This window comes from Protopterus annectens, chromosome 7.part0, assembly GCF_019279795.1.
Source record: "Protopterus annectens isolate FY-2018-M chromosome 7.part0, PAN1.0, whole genome shotgun sequence".
Lineage (NCBI taxonomy): Eukaryota > Metazoa > Chordata > Ceratodontiformes > Protopteridae > Protopterus > Protopterus annectens.
Window position 1 is genome coordinate 1,448,155,094 of NC_056739.1, and position 21,908 is coordinate 1,448,177,001.

A 21,908-nucleotide genomic window follows, 5' to 3' on the forward strand; every position below is an offset into this window, starting at 1 on the left:
TGAATGTTTTTAGATTTAAATGGCAACATTCTATTTTGTATAATCTGCAACGGTTAAACTGAGTGATTACTGTCAATTTAATACTATTTATTCAGAATGTGATTGTTACTTTCTGTGACATTCCTAGTTCAGGCTTCTATTGTTTCCCTTGAATAACTATGCCAGTCTGATGTCATGTATAAAACATTAGTTACCTTGGTAACAGCTTAAGTATTATGCGTGGTCAAGATGTGTTACAAAACCACAATTCAAGTTAAAGCAATTACATGACTTGTTATGCACATTTACTTATATGAAAAAATCATCATGCTTCCCCTTGATGTTCAATGTAGTGTATGTCATTTATGACAAGTTAAGACAGTAGTGTTATTATACACAAGCCCATGTTATTGAACTGTCTATTGTCAATTTAATGCTATTTGTTCAGAATATGATTGATACATTCTGTGACATTTCAAGTTTAGGTTTCTATTGTTTCTCTTGAACAACTTTGTCAGTTTGATGTCATGTATAAAACATTAGTTACCTTGGTAACCACTTAAGTATTATATATGGTCAAGATGGGTTACAAAAACTACAATTCAAGTTAAAGCAATTACATGACTTTTAATGCATATTTACTTATATAAGAAAATCATCATGCTTCCCTTTGATGTTCAATGTAGTGTATGCCATGTATAACAAGTTAAGACAGTAGTGTTATTATACACAAGCCCATGTTATTAAATCCTGTCCTTAATATCTAAATTCAGCAGACTGCTTCATCTTATATGACGATTATATATTTTATGTATAGAATTACTAAAAATCATACATTACATAACTATTGTGTTTTGAGCTAAACAAAGTGTTGGGAAACCATCAATATGTGTACATGTGGTTTAAAACAGCCCTTTTAATATATATATATATATGTATATATATATATATATATATATATATATATATATATATATATATATATTTTTTTTTTTTTTTTTTTTTTTAAACCAAAAAACAAATGTCATTGCCAAGAATCATCTCAGAGGATCCTCAGAGCCATTAAGCATTATTGTAACTCTGTCTCTATTACCATAGCAACCTGGGAGCATCTATTTCTGTTAATGTGTCTATATGCTGCATACCAGAGACATGCAATGCACCTGAAGCAAAGCTTCACTTCACTGCAACTTCAAGCCTAAATTACCTCCATTTCAGCGAGGCAGCAGCCAGGAAGAGAACAGAGAGCAAACAGCAGATCAAAAAAAAAAAATCTCCCAACAAGCCGCCACAGCAAGAGACAACACATTCCTCTAGCCCTGCCACCTCTCACTCAGCAGACATACAAACAAACCATTCTCTGCCAAAATATCCCAAATCACAGTTTTATCCACCCCCTTCCCCTGGATCCAGGGACGTCGGGAGGCGTATGCACTGTACACACTTTAGTACAGTGTTTGGGTGGAGGGGTAGCAGAATGCAGGCACTCGGATCCAGGTGAAACAGCTTAAGTGGTGTCTTCTCCTTTAAGGAAAACCATTCACGTGTCGCACGCATGCTAGCATGCATTAAAACTATTTAGCACTCTTGCGCGTATTTTTTTTTTCAAATAACCTTTTATCTCGCGCACAATTTAAAATAGTTGTTCCGTTGAGAGAGAAGGTAAGTAAATTGTGTGTGTACATGTGTGTGTGTGTGTTTTATGTGTCTATATCACCATGCTGTTAGTGTAAATACTTTATTCATTCAATTCTGTCCAACCTGATCCAGAAAATGTAGTAGTGAGTACAGACGGAAGACATTATGATGTTTATTTGTATGATCAAATGAGACATGCTGTTTATTGGGAGGAAGAGCCATCTGAAGTGAGACGGTTTACCTGGATTTACAAACATGACACTGACAGTAGGTTTGTTCCATACGCAGAAGATTTCGGTGAAAAATTAGAGATATGTCATTGTTTGTTAATATGACGAGTTGTAGTAATCCTTATTGTGCATAATTACCTGTTTTGGGAAAAAAAGATTGGATCGCAGTGAGAACTGGTTCTTAAAACCATGACTACAGAAAATTTATGTTGAGTAATAGAAGATTGTTAGCAATAATTTTTGTAATATGCCATAAAAACACATCTTGGTAGAAGACAGTTTTGGAGGAATTCGGAAAGTTTCATTAAGTAGTTATGCCTTTTTTTTTTTTTTTTTTTTTGCAGTTTGTGTATTAGTTTGTAGAAATACGTAGTGTTGGAGAAAGAGTGTGGGATGTTTTGAGCAGTGGGAGAGTACAGAGTGGGGATGTTTGTGTTGCTGTGGGAGAGTACAGAATGGGGGGGGGGTGTAGTAATCTGTTGGGAGATGCAATTGTAGTTAGATCCCTACTTATCTGCTTGTTTTTTGTTGTTTCATTATTAAATTCTTACATTGTAGACAAGGACTTAAGTGCACTTGTAAAATAAAACAACCCATAGCAAAAGTTTTTCATTTCCATGCATTGTACATAGTTTTTTTATAACAATTGTCATTCAGTCCAATATGACACAAAAGCAGAGTATCGTATTAAGTTAGATGTATATACGGAAAAACAAAGTTTGAATGCTGATATTGTGTTAAAGTCTGAAATCACTGTAGTGTTTCATGCATATGAGTGCAACAATTAGGTGTGAAATATAAATATATAGGTAGGTGTCAGTCATTCCCTATTGCAATATTACCATCTTACCATTTTTTTAAATGATGCATAGGCAATTTATACTTCAAGGGCAACAGGCACTGAATTTGTAGATGAAATACCGAAATGTGAAGTTGTTTGCCAGTAGCAACCTCTTTATTAGTTACAGATCTCTTTAATGCAGAATTATTTGCATTATTTTTTTACTTCTGTATAGATTGTGCTTATTGAATGTTGGCAGCATGACTGGTATAGGGAGAGAGCTAGCTGATATGATGGACAGAAGGAAGGTTGGTATATTGTGTCTGCAAGAGACCAGATGGAAGGGGAGTACGGCTAGGTGTATCGGAGGTGGGTTCAAATTGTTTTATCATGGTGTGGATGGGAGGAGAAATAGCATAGGAGTTATTCTGAAGGAACAGTATGCTAAGAGTATTTTGGAGGTGAAAAGAATGTCAGAATGATGTTTATGAAGCTGGAAATTGATGGTGTAATGATGAATGTTGTTAGTGCATATGCTCCACAAGTTGGGTGTACAATGGATGAGAAAGAAAAATTTTGGAGTGAATTGGATGAAGTGGTGATGACTGGACCCAACAGTGAGATTGGAGCAGATTTCAATGGGCATGTTGGTGAAGGGAACAGAGAGGATGAGGAAGTGATGGCTAGGTATGGTGTTAAACAAAGGAGTGCAGAAGGTCAGATGGTAGTGGATTTTATGAAAAGGATGGACATGGCTATGGTGAATATGTATTTTAACAAGAGGGAGGAGCATAGAGTGACATACAAGAGTGGAGGAAGATGCACACAGGTGGATTATACATTATGTAGGAGGGCCAATTTGAAGGAGATTGGAGACTGTAAAGTGGTGACTGGAGAAGGCGTAGTTAGGCAGCATAGGATGGTGGTTTGTAGGATGACGTTGGTGATCAAGAAGAGGAGGAGGAGTGTGAGGGCAGCACCAAGGATCAAATGGTGGAAATTGAAAAAGGGTAATTGTGAGGTGGAGTTCAGGGATGAGTTAAGGCAGGCACTGGGTGGCTGGGTAACTACAGCAGAGCTAGTAAGGGAGACGGCTAGAAAGGTGCTTGGTATCACATCTGGACAGAGGAAGGATGACAAGGAGACATGGTGGTGGAATGAGGAAGTACAGGAGAGTATACAGAGAAAGAGGTTGGCAAAGAAGAAGTGGGATTGTCAGAGAGATGAAGAAAGTAGACAGGAGTATAAGGAGATGAGGTGCATGGCAAAGAGAGAGGTGGCGAAGGCTAAGGATAAGGCATATGTAGAGTTGTATGAAAGGTTGGACACTAAGGAGGGAGAAAAGGACCTGTACCAATTGGCTAGACAGAGGGACCAAGCTAGGAAAAATGTGCAGCAGGTAAAGGTGATAAAGGATAATGAGAGAAACATACTAACAAGTGAGGAAAGTGTGTTGAGGAGATGGAAAGAGTACTTTGAGGGGTTAATGAATGAAGAGAATGAGAGGGAGAGAAGGTTGGATGATGTAGGGATAGCAAATCATGAAGTACAATGGATTAGCAAGGAGGAAGTAAGGATAGCTATGAAGAGAATGAAGAATGGAAAGGCTGTTGGCCCAGATGACATACCTGTGGAAGCATGGAGGTGTTTAGGTGAAATGGCAGTGGAGTTTTTAACCAGATTGTTTAATAAAATCTTGGAAAGTGAGAGGATGCCTGAGGAATGGAGAAAAAGTGTTTTGGTACCGATTTTTAAGAATAAGGATGATGTGCAGAGCTGTAGTAACTGCAGAGGGATGAAATTGATCAGTCACAGCATGAAGTTATGGGAAAGAGTAGTGGAAGCAAGGTTAAGAAGGGATGTGATGTTAGTGATCAGCAGTATGGTTTCATGCCAGGAAAGAGCACTACAGATGTGATCTTTGCTCTGAGAGTGTTGATGAAGAAGTACAGAGAATGTCAGAAGGAGTTGCATTGTGTTTTTGTAGACTTAGAGAAAGCATATGACAGGGTGCCTAGAGAGGAGTTGTGGTATTGTATGAGGAAGTCAGGAGTGTCAGAAAAGTATGTAAGAGTGGTACAGGATATGTACGAGGGTAGCGTGACAGTGGTGAGGTCTGCGGTGGGAGTGACGGATGCGTTTAAGGTGGAGGTGGGGTTACATCAAGGATCAGCTCTGAGCCCTTTCTTATTTGCAATGGTGATGAACAGGTTGACAGACGAGATCAGACAGGAGTCCCCGTGGACTATGATGTTTGCAGATGACATTGTGATCTGTAGTGCCAGTAGAGAACAGGTGGAGGAGACCCTGGAGAGATGGAGATATGCTCTAGAGAGAAGAGGAATGAAGGTCAGCAGGACTAAGACAGAATATATGTGTGTGAATGAGAGAGAGGATAGAGGAATGGTGAGGATGCAAGGAGTAGAGGTGGCAAAGGTGGATGAGTTTAAATACTTGGGGTCAATAGTTCAGAGTAATGGTGAGTGTGGAAGAGAGGTGAAGAAGAGAGTACAGGCAGGATGGAGTGGGTGGAGAAGAGTGTCAGGAGTGATTTGTGACAGATGAGTACCTGTAAGAGTGAAAGGAAAGGTCAACAAGAGGGTAGTAAGACCAGCTATGTTATATGGGTTGGAGACAGTGGCATTGACAAAAAGGCAGGAGTTTGAGCTGGATGTGGCAGAATTAAAGATGCTAAGATTTGCACTGGGTGTAACAAGGGTGGACAGGATTAGGAATAAGTATATTAGAGGGTCAGCCCAGGTTGGAAGGTTTGGAGACAAAGCCAGAGAGGCACAATTACGTTGGTTTGGACATGTGCTGAGGAGGGATGCTGAGTATACTGGGAAAAAGATGCTAAGGATGAAGCTACCAGGTAACAGGAAAAGAGGAAGGCCTAAGATAAGGTTTATGGATGTGGTGAGAGAGGACATGCAGGTGGTTGGTGTGACAGAGCAAGATGCAGAGGACAGGAAGAAATGGAAACAGGTGATCTGCTGTGGTGAACCCTAATGGGAACAGCCAAAAGAAGATGATGATAGATTGTGCTTATTGAGTAATATTGGTGGATTGTAATGACAAAATTTTTAGAGGCCTTTTATGGTTGAAATTTTCTGAAGTGGGTAGTTTGCCATTATTGGTTCATATATTTTGTTTCATTACTTAGTAGAAGAATGTTCGTAACTACAAATTTCAAACACCATTCTACCAAATGGTGCTGTATTATACAAGGAATGTAATTTAATAAATCAGGAAGGTGAATCAAAGAACACATGTGCATGGCCCTATATATTGAAAACGGCTCAAAGGTAAACTTAATTCTCCACTGGCTAGATGTATTTTCTTTTAATGTGGGTTTTCATGCCATTTCAGAGAATGTGAGTTTCAAGGGCAGAAAAGTTTATTGCTCATGCTAATTCTGTTTCATTGTGAGACCACATTGTTTGTTTAGCAAATGGCTGTCAGTGTCTGTGTTATTTTATTTCAATATCTGTAATCATTGTAGAAGTAAATAAGAAAACAGGTTCTTTGTGTCTTTATTTAAAATATCCATAATAATTCTTTCCATGGCCTTCCATACAAAACTAGTCAGACTTATGTTCTGTAGTTATCCAGGTCAGTTGAAGGCCAAACCTTGTGCTGAGGACTGACTGTTGCAGTCCTCAATTCACTAAGCATGAAACCCGTTAGGAGGCTAATGCTGAACAGTGATTTTGGAGTATTTGATAGCTCATATTTCATGTTTTCCAAGAGGTATCCCAGAATATTATCAGGGCCCATTGAGGTAGTATTCTTTGCCTTGGAGAGTGCATTGAAGACTTGTTTGCTAATAGCCAGAAGAGTTATGGTCGAGGGTATCTCCTGAGAAGTATTGAGGGGAAGAAGCGGTGAAATTTGGATTAAATTTACCAGCCAGCAGGTTTGCTATATCCTCCGATTCCTTTTAGGTGGTTCCACTTACAATTTGTTCAGTACACTGTTGTGTTACCTTTGAGGTTGTGGTTATCTTTTACCTGGGTTTATATTTTTCCCTCATATTATGCTTTGGTTGATTTAATCACAGTGCTGAGTTCCTTGTTTAGTTTAGTAAGAGTGTTTTTGGCTTTCTGAGAGTTACATTTATTTTTGCATGCAGTGAGTATTTGTTTTCATTTATTATGCTGCCCATAGGGCTTTATTTTTGAATTTAGTGTTATATTTACTTCTGAGGGGGGAAGATGTGCCTATGCAAATATTTAAATATGCATAGAGCTTGGCAGTAAATTATTCTGTACAGTGGAAGTTTGAAACAGGCTTAGTAGAGGGACCACATCCCCAACTAATGCCCTGTACCCAGCACAGTCAGAATCCAGCATTACTCAGATATGTACACACAAGATCATTTACAATAGATTACATGGGGGCTGAGAATGGTGTGGTAAATGTTTCTTCAACATTTTTCACAATCAAACCTGAGTGTCTTCATTTATTCTTTCAGCATGTAACATCATAGAGCTATACATAAAGTAGCTGTGTTTTCATTTTGTGAGAGGGTAGGGAGGCAGCCTGCATTTGCAGATATGCTTTTTGTCTTTAGAAGCTGTTGTCTTCTCAGCATATTGGGTGGCATCATGTTAGCTCTTTACATTAAGCATTGGGCAAAACTTATTTCTTCTTTGAATTTCTTTTCATTTCTTTCCAATAATTTTGTTCAGACTATCACTGGATCATAAGACTAGAAAAAAACTCCAAAATAGCATCTTAGAGCATGTACAGTCCCATTGGTTCTGGGGTCTAGGGTAATTTTCTTGCTTTAACCAATTTCCATTCAGCAAAGGCTTGAGAGGGTAGTAAAGATGTAACTTTCAACAGTTTTAGTTTTTGTTTGATTGACTCCCATGGGTACACATCTTCATTTATTGTCAGTGGTGACCAGACCCAGCTAAAATGTATTTGTTGTTGGGAATGTAAGGTTTTTCTATTCCAAAAGGCTTAGTATGAGTGTAGGCCATAGGGGTGAATAGCCATTGCCATGTGACCCATGCACGTGGAATGGAGGTAGTTGTGGCTCGTAGTTTGGGTGTTACCTAGGGAAAGCACTATATGTTGTACCTATAAACCACAACACTGTGGAGCATGTGCTGCCTAGAGCCTGCCAGTCCTTTAGTCAGCAGCACTACTGGAGCTCTAATGAGCCACCACAAGAGTTAGGAGCTACAAGGGGAAGAAGAGTAATCGGGGGGGGGGGCAAACTGATTGATCTACCCTAGTGTAAATAGAAAGGTATTTTGTTTTTTTTTACTTAAGGAAGTACCTTTGGAATGAAATGTTCATGCTGCTTCTTCATGTAAGTAAGTGCTACCTTGGCATAGACTTGCCAGTGATCTGTTCAGAGATCAGCAATGTGAAGGGGTGTGGCTTCGTCAGCAGTGTTAATGTGGGTGTGTGTTGAGGGGGCAGCAGTCTGGGAGATATGAGTACAAATTTGAAAATCCTGGCTACACCCCTACCTGGATCCAGGCTAAAACACCAAATGCCTCTTCCTAATATACAAGCATCAGTAAACCTCGATCACAAGCCACAACGCACAGCTTCCCGAAGATGAAAACGGCACCATATAACAACTGCCAGACACAGCTGCATCCACATACACCATGTCAGGCTTAATAAAACCGCACTTGAAGCTATGATACCTGCTATAATTAATATTAATTATGTTTAGACAGAAATCCATGCATATCATATCAGGATTGATCAACCAGCCCTTGAAGCTATGATGCCTGTCATAATTGATATTAACTATGTTTAGACAGAATAATAATGACATTTGTACTAACTGCCAGACACAGCTGCATCCACATACACCATGTCAGGCTTAATAAAACCGCACTTGAAGCTATGATACCTGCTATAATTAATATTAATTATGTGTAGACAGAAATCCATGCATATCATATCAGGATTGATCAACCAGCCCTTGAAGCTATGATGCCTGTCATAATTGATATTAACTATGTTTAGACAGAATAATAATGACATTTGTACTAACTTCCAGACAAAGCTGCATTCATGCACACCATATCAGGATTGATCAAACAGCACTCATAGTTTTGATACCTGCCATAATTGATATTAACTATATTTAGACAGAATAATGATGACATTTGTACTAAGAGCTTGCTACTATTATATAACCAGGATATACATGACATTTCTAAATCATACTTTAACTGAATAAGGCATTAGTCTCCATGACAACACTCTACTGTTACTGCTATTACATATGATGTTAATTTGTTACATTTGAGTCTGAGCTCTGATGAATGGTACCCTGTTGAATTAGTTAATTAATTACTTAAATTATTATAAGTAAAATCAATGAAAAATAAACAATTAAGTATTCATTGAGTTCAAGCAGGGGAATAGAAACTTCTATGTTTGTATTATATGCTGCTTTGTTTGGGTTATATATAATGTAAATAGTAACCCATCTTGACCTAACTTTGTGAAGAATTATTGGACTCTTTGAACATTCTGAATAAATCATTACTGTTTCTCAGTTGTTTAAGAATCCCTCTTTTTTGTAAATAAAATCACATGACAAGTGATATACCATATCAATTGATACTTTGGGAGATGTAGTTGTAAGAGTTATTTTTTGAGACAGCTATCTTGGAATCATTTTTTTGTTTCTTCTTTTAGCATCAGTCCAATGATTTGTTTCTTTTATTCTTTTAAGAGTAAGGCCCATCCATTCTGTTTCTTCTGGGATATATACTATGTTGTTGCTTTTGATGAATATAGTAGCTTCTTCTAAGTCATTAATGGTTCTCATCTCATTGGAAAAACATATTTTTATCTTGGCTAGAAAGGCCAGCTTTGCTTTTATGTTGTTTTGTTTCAACAGTTTTATTATTGGCCAGACTTTTTATTTTGGTTCTAGTATTCTGGAAGAATAATAATTGCCGAACCTGATCAGGCTTTGATTGTATTTTAAGGGTGATTTTCTCCAAGGAGATTTTAATATTAGTTCCTTGTCCAGAAATGAAAGAAATTTTATAACTATGGATCTAGATGGAGTATTTGTTCCCTTTTAATCCCAAATAAATTTTCCTCTTTCAAGTCTAAAAATTCAGGAATCAAGGTTGTTAAGAATGAAATAATGTCTTCTCCTTCAGTGTTTTCAGGCAGACCAAAGATCCTTATGTTGTTTCTCCTTTCCCTGTTTTCTAAGTTATCTATTTTGTTAAGCAGCCATGTATTCTGTTTAAGCAGAAATTATTTTTGGAATTCTTCCTCTTTGAGTCTCCCTTCAATGTCATTTAGAGAAGTCTCCATAATTGTTAGTTTTGTATGGTGTTGCTGTAATAGTTCCTTAAGAGTATCAGTCTGTTTTTGAGAATTTAATTTGAGGTTTTCTAAGTCATTTTTAAAGCCACCCATCTTCAAAGACAGTTTCTGTAAGGTAGATGTCTTCAATTGCAGTTCTTTTTTCAAAGCAGCATCTGGATGGGTCCTTGAGTTGTTCACGGTCAGTGAATCAATATATCTCCAAGTTACTTGACAGGAAAATTTTTGTATATCTCCACCAAAATTTATATTTACGTAGTTTAGTAGCTTATCTATAGATTTCTGACATTTTAAACTTGAAAATAATAAAATTAACATATATTATTATACTAGTTTATGGAGCTCTCAAAATTCACTGCTCTCAGTTAGCCATCTAGGCTCTGCCCATCTCTTCCACATGTCTTGATGAGTTGAGAGATCACACACCCATAAATCGAGTTTTAAAAAGGCCCAACCACTTTAACAATCAAGGTTGGCAGTCAAAGCAATCTAGTTTACCTCAAAAGTGCAACCTTATTTTCAATACAGAGATGAGGTTTTGTCTGACAAAGATATCAAAGTAATTGTTTCAAAGTCCTTGCAACCAGAGTACTTTACTATCTGGCATCGTGGACAACCAGAAATCAATTCTACCAAAAAAAGGGTGAGAGGACTAGTATTTTGGCCTTCTATGTCACAAGACATTGAGAAAGCACTATCATCTTGTTCAGTGTGTAATAGTACAAAGTCATATCAGCAGGAGGAACCACTTCAGCTTAACTAGATTCTGGAACTACCTTGGTTAACAGTAGCCACTGATATCTTTGAGTGCAATGGTCAACATTATTTGGTGTTAGTAGACTTACTCCAATTGGTTCATGATTGACTTACTTCCCAACCTAGCATCTAGTACTGTCATTAGTAAGCTGAAGCATCATTTTCCTGTTCATGGTAGTCCACACAAAGTTATTTCTGATAATAGCATGCAGTTTACAAGCCAACAGTTCAAATGATTTGCTGAAAACTGGGGCTTTACTCATGTCACAAGCAGTCCAGAGTATCTGCAGTCAAATGGTTTGGCAGAATGTGCAGTTCAAAGTGCAAGACAGTAACTTGAGAAGTCAAAACAAGATAATACTGATGGTTTCCTGATATTCTTGAATCTCAGAAATATTTCTCATGATAAGCATCTTGGTTCACCTGCTCAGAGACTTCTGTCGAGACAAACAAGAACCACATTACCAATTATTAGTCAATTGTTGGTTCCATGTGTCAAGAACAACACATCAGTGAAAGCCAATCTGTTGAAAAAGCACCTAAACCAGAAGTCCTACTACAATAAGACCAGCAAACCGCTCAATCCATTATGAGAGGAGAAGTGGTAAGAATGCAAATGTCCCAAGGTTATGACTGGATTGGTGATGTAAAGAATATTGGTCCAGAGCTGAGATCATACATTGTAGCATCAGAGGCAGCAATCTTTAGGTGGAATCAGAAGCATTTGAGACCGGTGTCTGAGCCCATACCACAGCACATAGCCTGTGAGAAAGACTCTATCTCAGAGTGAGTTGTTTGGTGTTCCACTTCCAGAGGAAGTTCCAGAGGACATTCCTGCACCTGTGGCAAATCCAGAAGTTCCTGATATGAGTTGTGCACCACAGACTGTCCCTGTTGCTAAATTTAGTCCCAACTGTTATACTGCAAGATATGGTTGAATCTCTAAATCTTGTAGCAAATATGAAGCAACGTGGACATGAACACTGTGTTTTGTTTCCAATGTATATAATAATGTGTGTCTGTCTCTAACTTTGTTTTGCATAAAGGGAAATCTTTTTAAGAGGGAGGATGTAGGTCAATATATGTGTATGTACTTTTAAGACGCTATCCAAGGGCTTGCACAAGTGTATAAATACTGAGCACACGCGAGCCTGACTGCTGTTTTGTAGTTAGCTATTGAGATGTATGCATGTAAGCTCTGTTTGCTAACTAGTTTGTTCATATTTAAAGATGCTGTTATCCATCCTGATGTGTTTGTATGTATTGCAGTATCTGAACGAAACCCCAGAACTTCTTGTTATATGTGTTAGAGACAAACGAGCGGCAGCTGCTATACAGTGGCAGTACTCACTCTAAGCACTGAACCTACATTGAAACATAAACAGAATCCATTGCTGTGATTGATATTTCTCACAACAAATCCCCATCCAATTGAAAATGCTTTCCATGCAAAAAAAGCAGCTCAGTAACTCTTCAAACATACCATTGACAAGTTAATGAAAATGTGTAACTTTACCCATGGTCACTAATAGATAGGAGAAGTAAATGATAGGAATTGCAGTGGTTACACTATAAATGGTAATCTCTGCCAATTACCTAGTGTCAACCTATAATCCTATAAACCTATAAACACAAACTGTTATTAATATCATTGCTGATAGTAGTTTACCAACAATGGGCGCATCAGAAATACAGATATGGGCCATAATATTGTCAGCTTATGGCATCAAACAGACTATAGTTTCTAACAGACAAGGTAATACTATCTGACTCTCTACAGTTCTGTTAACTGAACTGTCAAATAACATTGTAGAAGGAATAACAGATTATGTGACTACTTTGACTGAGGAGCATTTCTAGTAGCTTCCTCTTAAGACTGGGTCAAAGGTTTGTGCATCTAGTACTGACTAGAAACTATTGCAAGTATTAAGATTTATGACAAGCAAAAGTGGCTGCATATTTAAAAATGTTTCATTAAAGAAGAGAGAACAAAGATGTCTAGGTAAGCATACTGCACTTCAGGAATTTCCAGATAGCTATCTGAAAAGATTACACATGGATTTCATCACACTCTATATATATATATATATATATATATATATATATATATTTATGTATATGTAGTAACTAACTTCTTATTCAGAAAGTATTTTATGTGTCTGAAATCATGACTCCAGTTACTATGAGTCAGAAACATCTTTTAGTTGCTCATGTTTTCCATTAATATATTGACACTGTAACCAAGCATAGTTTACCTGCGGAAACTTTCATTTCTTTGTTAAGTGAAATGGGGTAATTCCAATATATCACCACTGAAAGTAGCCACAAATTATTTAGATAGAAAAAATGCTTATATATACAAAACACATACAAATAAATTGACAAATATTAGAATAATAAATGAAGACAAAATGTTGGGTGTCTGTTGAATGTTCAAAGACTTTAAATGTAATCCTAAGACATGAGAAATATTTGTACAAAGGAGAGCCATATAGAAATTCCAAGACTGTGAAATTTTATAATATTCCCACTGTTCTGAAGAACATTCATGCCAAAAGTTTGTATGCATATGTAGCAGGCATGCTGGGCATGGCTTCCCATTTCAGAGGTGCTGGGGGGATGAAGCCCTCCTGCAAAAATTGCCTCTGACAAAATGAATTCCAATAGCACAGAATAATAATATGATTCTTCTGTTATACAAAATATGGAGACTGAGTCAGCTTCTAATCCTGACTTGTTCTTTGACTCTACACAATAGATTCTCATTCATAGTGAGTTTGATATGTTGGTAGTTTATGAACTAGTGCCTGAACTAAGCAAAAATTACAAAGAATTAGAAAATTGCCACATCATCTTATATGCTACACTGTGGGCTAATGGCAAGAGTTTTCATGCCACTAGAAAGATAAGACTGGCTACTTACTAGTACAGAATAAGCCAGTTTATAGTGGGGTATTGATGATTACTGTGGTGGTGGTGCTGCGGTAGCGTTGTTGCCTCACAGTTAGACATTGCACGTTCGATTCTCAGTTAGAGCGTCTTCTGTGTGGTGACATGCATTGAAGGTTGTGTGTTAGGCCCGGCAAGCCAGCATGTAAAAATTTACTGCCAATCATTAGCAGACCAGAGTTCCGCTGTGGCGACCCCTAACCGGGAAAAGCCAAAAGACACAAACAATAGTGGGGTATTAATGGCTGAACACTGAAACACCATTTTACTTTAGTAAATTATTAAATGTGTTTAACCTTAAAAGGTGAAGGTAATAGGATACATTGAGCAATGCATCTAAGTTGCATAAAAGTGAGCATGCAGTCCATATACAAAAGTGACTGTGCATGGTGACATGGCCAGTATGTGATCTGTGGTAATAATATGACTTAAAGCTGTGATCTTGGTCTCAAGTTTATTTGCAGTATACAGTAGTGGCATACTTTTTATTTTAATGAAGAAAAAGTCTATTTGCCAGATGGCAAATTGGAATTCCAAAACTATAAATCAGTATTTTGATGTAATAAAAATTAGTATCAGGCTTATAATATCACTTACCAATATAAATTGTTTCACTCCACTCACTCCAGAGTCCCACATCTCTACATCTAGTGTGCCCATTGGCTCTCAGCTGTACAGCATAATGTTGCTTATCAGTCTTCATCCTGAAGATGTTGTCTTCAGTTGTATATATCTTCAAAAAGAAAATAGATTAGCATACTTTTCAACACAGAGAGAAAATAGGAAAAGACTGTTTAGTGGTGATAGATAATGAAGTCAGTGAGTAACTGAAGCTAAACATAAACATGTCATTAATTCATTGTAAAACCACAATACCCAGACTTGATACCACAATGCTGAATAAATACATAAATTCACCTAATAGATGCTGATCTTAAAGTACAGAATGTGTGATATATTAGTTTAGTAACACTCTGAAACCAATTGTCTGCTTGAGTTTACTTTACTGTTCATTTCCACCAAATCATGTTACAGATTTTTTGCCTTATAGGACATCCTTTTCACCTCCTGCTGGATATGTGTATGAATGACAGACCAATCAGTGTGGTAAATGCTGGTCCGATGGAAGACATTCGTCATCATAATCTAAAGCAACTGAGAGGCATAGCTGTTCTGATATCTGTATATATGGTATATGCCTCTGTGTGCCTTATACTGTTTATTAAAAGCATGTAGAATTACTTTGAGTGCACAGCTGGGCTAAAGTATTTTTTTCAGAGGTGTTTAGCTGAACAGTCTCACACCACAACAATAAGACAGGCCTGAAATATTATAGTCCATGCGGTAAGTTGTATTTGATTTATTGTATTTAATATGTATATGTATGCATGCATGTATTTTTTTTAATTTAATAACAAGAGTAAGAGGGAAATACAAATATACCATTTTCAGCTACTAACCAGGACAAGGCAATGTATTTTTATATGAATGGTGAGATGGAAACAGTGTGATATTTATTTCTGAAGGCGGGTGCACACAGCAGTAAAATTCTAACAAAAGGGGCTCCTTACTGAAGGCAAACAAAAGTTGTGTAGTTTAGAACTCACACCAAAAAATATTTAAAATGTGAGGCATCTACAGTCGTGTAAACCAACCAACATGCATAATGAAAGTGCACACATCCACCTACCTCTAAACTTTACTTAAACTCCCCTAGAGATCATACTGTGCAATCATGCAACATGCAAAAACACAGAAGTATAGCAAAAAGAAAGAAAAATTATAGTAAAGCATCCTACTATATACAAAAAGTAACAACAATTGTACAATAGTGTATTGTAAAATGAAGGTCAGTTCTATTACAAGGTAATCTGTCCTTCATGTGTTTTGTTACTTTTTCATCAATTTCTTTCTCACCGATAGAACAGAACACAGGCAAGGTAAGGAGCCACTTCCCCCTAGCTTACCACATCAGTATCTGTATGTTATATACAGCATCTGTACTCTGTGCAATTTTAAGCTCCAAGCAATGCATCTTCTTTATTAGCTTCCTGCAGCCCAGGATGTGAGGTCCTGATCAACACTGGCTGGGATGTATAGAAGTTCAGCTGCACAAAGCAAAGCTTTCTGCTTACTTTAACAGAATTGTGCTGCTCAGCAAAAATGGATTCATGGACATGCTTAATAAACAAGGCATTGTATTCAATAATGTGCTTCAGGGAACTTGTATGAATTGTCAATCTGAGCTGTTGGAACAATTGGGGATTATCTCTCCTTAGTGCAGCCATGTAGTACTGAGCTGATTGGTTAATAGCCTGCTCAACTCAGTTATCACCGTACCACAGTATACTGTTACTGGCCCTTTGACATGACTGGGTATATGGAGTTAATAGCCACATACACACACAGTGATCTGAATGTAAGTTGCATAGTATAGACATTTATGAATTGCCATACCACACTACTTCAAAAGCATTGCTCTTCCACAGTTTGCATAGGCCACACCAATAAATTATTTGTTTTCTTGTGTTCATACAGGGCTGTGCAAGATGACTTGTATAGTACGCAAGGTTTTATGAACCACACCAGTTTTTAGCACCCCCGCCCCTTAGGAAACAACATGACATTTTACACCAAATATGACATTCTTGAGAACATTATTGCATGAATGAGGTATATGTAAGTAAGGAAATACATTTAAATATGTAGCAAAATAATTTCATCCTACACTAATGTAAAGGTACATTTTGATACAGAAGAAAATACAGTTTGTGAAAACATGTTACTAGGAAACCAACAAACTTTTGGATGTATGGGTATATTGAGTTAATGCAAAATTGGGACCATTCTTGCTCCTAGGATCCCAGTCTCACTAGGCAGTTATTGCCCCCATCTGTAAAGGTTGATGTGTATATGCTTTTGTCATATATCTCAACAGATTTTTGCAGAGTGCCCAGATTTTTATCTCATTTTTTTGGTTTGTTTTTCATAAAATTGGGGTTTTCTGGCAAAGTAGTGGAAAATCATTAAAGACTGAAGTTAGAAAATTATGACAGACATTTGAGTTTCAGACTTCATACCTTTCAGAAAATTCATGCTAATGCAAAACTTGTTATTCTATTAATTTTTTAAGTTTATAAAAGCAATATTTAAAAAAATGTCTCTATTTTTGGCATTGTCCAGATTTCCTGCTCTAAAAGGTTGAGAAGTTTGTTTTGGTTTAGCTGTCTCAGGGGAGACCACTGTACTGTGCTACTTGTGACATTTCTCAAGCAGAGTGTGACAATTCTCTCTAGAGGTTTGACTAGCCATTTGTGAACAGTTATTGCTATGCTTTAGGCTGAAAGTTAATGATACAAGATACCCTGTGCTGTATTACCAGTCAATGCAGGTAGGGGCTCCTGCATTTTGTAGGTCTCCGTGGCTCACATTATTAGTATGTGAAAGTAAGGACCTAATAAAAAAGAGAGGGGTGATGCAACTAGTAGAATAAGTAGTGGAATTCCCCAAGTCAGATACTACAAGCGAAATTTATCAACATTACCAATGCCTTGGAATCTGCAATACCACCCTCTCCCCATGTAGCATGATTAAACCTGATGCCCGGCTTAACTTGTTGTTCTGAATGAATGGCACACACCCTCCATCCAAATGTTAATGATCTGGAAGGTTACAGTACAGAGTACACCCTCAGCATAGCTTATTTTTTTTTCTCTTCAGATTATAGCACAGTGTATATTGCACCCTTAAGTAGATTAGTCAGTGCTGCTAAGCTATTTCCAGTGAGTACCTCAGATGCCTTTTGTAAATCTAATCTGCATCATGTACCACTAGAGAGTAATAAGATGCAACCCCTCTGAGGTGGCATTTAACTAGAGGGTGAAGTGTGGTCTATTAGTACATTATCTTGTTTTTTGTAGAATACTGCATGCTGGGCACATGTCTAAATCAAGTGTAGACTAGTTTTGTCAGTGAATCTGATTTTGAAATTATGAAAGCAGTGACTATGGCACAGGTGACCTAGGTTTGGTGACTAGCTCAGAAATCTGAGGTGCTGGCAGGCAGGGATGGTCATGCCCATTAATGGGTGGGAGGCCACATACTCAGATCCACCTGATGACTTGACATATTCATTCCTCTGGATATGAACAACATGTCCCTCCAATTCATAAATTTCATCACAATGAATGCAGCAAACTTGAACTGCTAAGGTAACTTTTTTTTTCATCTGGCCATAACTTTTTTTTTTCATCTAGCCATTCAATTAATATCATATCCTCAATAGTTGTATCTCTAATTCACTTTCAGTGAGTGGGAAGAAATTCAGACATTTTGTAGACAAGTCCAATAAATAATTTGAGGTACTGCTTAGAATATTGACTGCAGTATTTCAATTCAGTTTTTTGTCAGTGCATTGTGGTCCCATGTCACTTCCCATTGCATTTTTTTCTGAGTCATTACAGGTTATGCTGCATATACTTGTGAAATAGTGCTGCTGCAGTACGCACTGTGCCCTCTGGTATACTGTTCATACATCTGTACATTAAATGCTCCTAATCAGGCACAGTTTTTCACAAACAGACCTTCCCAACATGTTTATTTATTCAACTAAAATCTTAACAAATTATGTTCTTTATTTTTACGTATATAACACAGCTTAAGCTGACCCTGCCATTCAGTAAACTATATGAGAGTGAACTTCTCAACTCTTGTTCTCTGAAAGCACTGTCAGTAATGCAGTTAGGTTCAGTCCCAGTAGCTAATGTAAATGTGATAACTGTACACGTTTTTGACTTAGAAATGATTACCATACACAGGACTGATGTTTTTTGTTTAGGAGATTAGCCACATTAGAGATATGTACAGTCATTACTATTATTTTCATCAGTCACTTGCAAATTATGTCTCTTTGAATTGTTTCTTTGAGTTGAATAGCTCAGAAAATAATTGGAATTTCCACGCTCCCTACATTTTGTATTAGGACCTGGGCAAGGCTTTCTGTCACACAGAAACAATACAATATGTTTAACAAAATGGCACACACTGTTCTAAGTGTTTTTCAATCTCATCTGCATCACCAGTGTCATACATAATTTAAGATTTTTTTTTTGACTACCATACTGTTTGAAATGTTGTCACATTATGTTTTTGCCTTTACAGTACTGATCTGCCTATTATTAACAGATGTTTAACTTCCTTTTAATTTTATGCACATGTAAGTCCTCAGCAAGCTCTTTCATTTGAACACTGGACAGCTCTGATGCTCTGCAAATATCCACAGCTTTTACTGGTGTTAAATCAGATTCTGAAAAAAAAGTTTGCTTCTTAGTTTCTCACATTTTTGAGACATACAGCTTTGTCTCTCAGCAATGAATCAGGTACATTGTCAAACTGTAGTATTTCAACTCTATGCCTTAACATAGTCATATATGCATCAATAGATTCCTGTAAGTCCTGATAACTATTGAAAAATAAATATTGCATATATGGCAAGTTCTTTACAGATACAAAGTACTATAAGTACTTGACTTTATTGGCAAATTTAAATCTATTAAGAAAGAGCAACTAATAAAAAGGTGCAGAAATGGTTGAGAAAGTTGGTCAAAATAAAGGAAAAGGGGTAGAAGGCCTGGTAGGTTTTTAGAGGATGATGCTAAAAGGACTTATTGTAAAGTAGTAGAGGCCTTGTAGAAAAAGAGGTTAACATTTATAGAACAGTAAGTGATTGTGGAGAAACGGGATCGATTGATTGTTTTTTAGTGTCATGCAAGAGTTTGGGTTTGAAGGGGGGGTGGCTGCCTTAAATATCAGGCAGTAAATGAGAGATTAAGGAGGAATCTAAAGGAAACAGTGAATTATAATGTGAGGAAAGACTAGAGTGCTGTACTAAAGACAGATAGCTAGAACACAAAAGATTAGCTAGAACACAAAAGATAGAACTGGAAAAATCTATAGCAATCCAGGTAAGAAAGAGTCTATAGGCCCCTTCACCATGATGTACTGCAAATGGATTTTAGAGGATGACAGATGAATAGAGGATGGTATATTTGAACAGTACTGGTAGGTACTTAGAAAACTGAAGGTAACAGGTCAAGTATACGATATACAAAATGGCTGATGCGGATGTAACTCTTGGAAAATATAGTGGGGGGATGGTGCAGGGGGTGTAGGTTAGTACTGTAATTCATTAGAAACTGCCATAATCAAGTGTTGTAGGAGCCTAGCACTAGGACAAAAAGGTGGACATTGTGTAGGTCATACTGTACTGAGATATAAACATGAGGGGGTTTCAAAGTGGGTATTAGTAGCAAAGAAAAAGATGTAGTAGAAAGAGGTATAATCCAGCTACTAGTTGGAATGATTATGTATTGATTTCCTGTGAAGTGGTAGTAGAAAATGTCTTAGTAAAATATCCCCATTAATTAGACAATGAGGTGGTTTTGTGGGTTAATAAATCATATGGCACTAATAGTTGAGAAGATATGCAGAGCGCTAGCAGTTGTTCTATATTTTGTTAAAAAAATCAATACAATGATTTAGAAAAAAATGTTTTAAATGTCTTAACTGTATAACAGCCAGCCAGATGAAGAAAAATAACAGTTTGGAGTTAGTCCTGAAGTGATGCTGTAAATATTGGTCTTCTGAACCTATGGCTTTCAACTTTCTGCCATACTATGTTGAATAAACAAAAGGATGTGGCAGATATTTTGAAAATTGCAGGATTATCATTGTCTCTTTAAGTACTGTGGCTGTATCACCAGGAATCTGTTTTTTCTTTTTTTTTTTGTCTTCTGTGACTGAGTGTTAATACTTTCATTTGTATCTATTGTTATTTCACTGTGACACTTTTTTAGTTCATGCCATCACTTGACATTCTTTTGTTTCTTTTTGCATCATTTCAGTTCAAATGATATTTTTTTCTGCTTATATACCCTAGGATTCAGCAAAATAGGGCTGAGGTTGCATAGTGTACATACTTTTGATATGTCAAATTACTCAATAGCAAAAATGCAGTTCAGAAACAGCTTTAGCCACAAAGAGGAAAACCTCATTATCAGCTAATTTACATGTCTCTGAATTGCATATTTTTACTGTTCATGCTAAAAGCACATTGCAGTGCTAAAGTCCTCTTGTCAACTCATTCAACCATATTTCTCAACTGTGTACATTTGCAGAATGTCCCTGATGTTGTCTAACCCTCATAAAATTTTAGATGTTCTGATAAATCTCTCAAAATCAGCCCCACATTGAAAGAAAAATGTATAAACTGAAGAGGAACTTTATTTAAACTACAGTTCAGATTCTGCAAAATATTTAAATGATCTTCAGAAAGAACTCTACCTACTACACACAAAACAGCAATCATTTAATGAAATGAAAATGCTGGCTAGACACTCTCAAAGAACACAAGCTCCTTTAAAACTTCTAGCAAGACTGATAAATCTCAATAAAGTCTCTCCTTTGAAAACTGAAATAACATATCTACTATACAAATGATGAAATTATAGAAATCTGAACAATTATACTTTCAGACATATGACAAACAAAACTTGCTATTCATGTTACAGGAAAGAGACCAATTTTTAAGCCAATTAGAAATCCCAAAACTTAACCAAAGTAAAAAAGATCTCCTTATAGCACCATTTACTCAAAAAGAAATTCTTCATATAATTAATAATCTCAAAATGGGTAAATCCCCAGGACCTGATGATTTAACTGCAGAAGTCTATAAGTCTTTCAATTAAAAAGTCTCAAAATTACACTTGTTCAATTATATAAAAGACAATAGTATCTCATATCTGTATCTTAACTGTAAAACAATCTTTATTCCTAAAGTGAATTCTGACATTACAAACCCATTGAAGTACAGACCAATTTCTCTAATTAATGTCGATATTAAAATATTTGCTTCATTGCTGGCTAACAGAATAAACCTTAATTACCAAATATAATTAATAAAGGCATGAAAACTGAAGGAGGCAGTGTAGCAATATTCATTAAAGATAAATACACCTCCAGATTGGTTAGACAGCATGATTCCCCGGAGATACTTTAAGTGCAATTAGCCATTGGTAGGACACCTATTGAAGTCATTGCCAGCTACAGGACCCCCCTCCATCAATCAGGACACCCACGCTGTATTTTTGGATCTACTTGAGTCTATCAAGATACATCCCAACACCATGATTTTGGGCAACTTTAACAACCCATTCACTGACTGGGTAAATTATTCATGCACAAACTCACTT

The 21,908-nt window shown here is 36.8% G+C and overlaps 1 protein-coding gene across 1 annotated transcript in view; it reads right to left on the reverse strand.

The window, feature by feature from the left end:
• IL5RA (interleukin 5 receptor subunit alpha) overlaps nt 1-21,908 on the reverse strand; it is a 194,986-nt gene that overhangs the window by 106,299 nt on the left and 66,779 nt on the right. Inside the window, exon 6 of the mRNA XM_044076405.1 lies at nt 14,257-14,392. Within this exon, the coding sequence (XP_043932340.1) occupies nt 14,257-14,392 (136 nt within the window). The remainder of the gene's footprint in view (nt 1-14,256; nt 14,393-21,908) is intronic.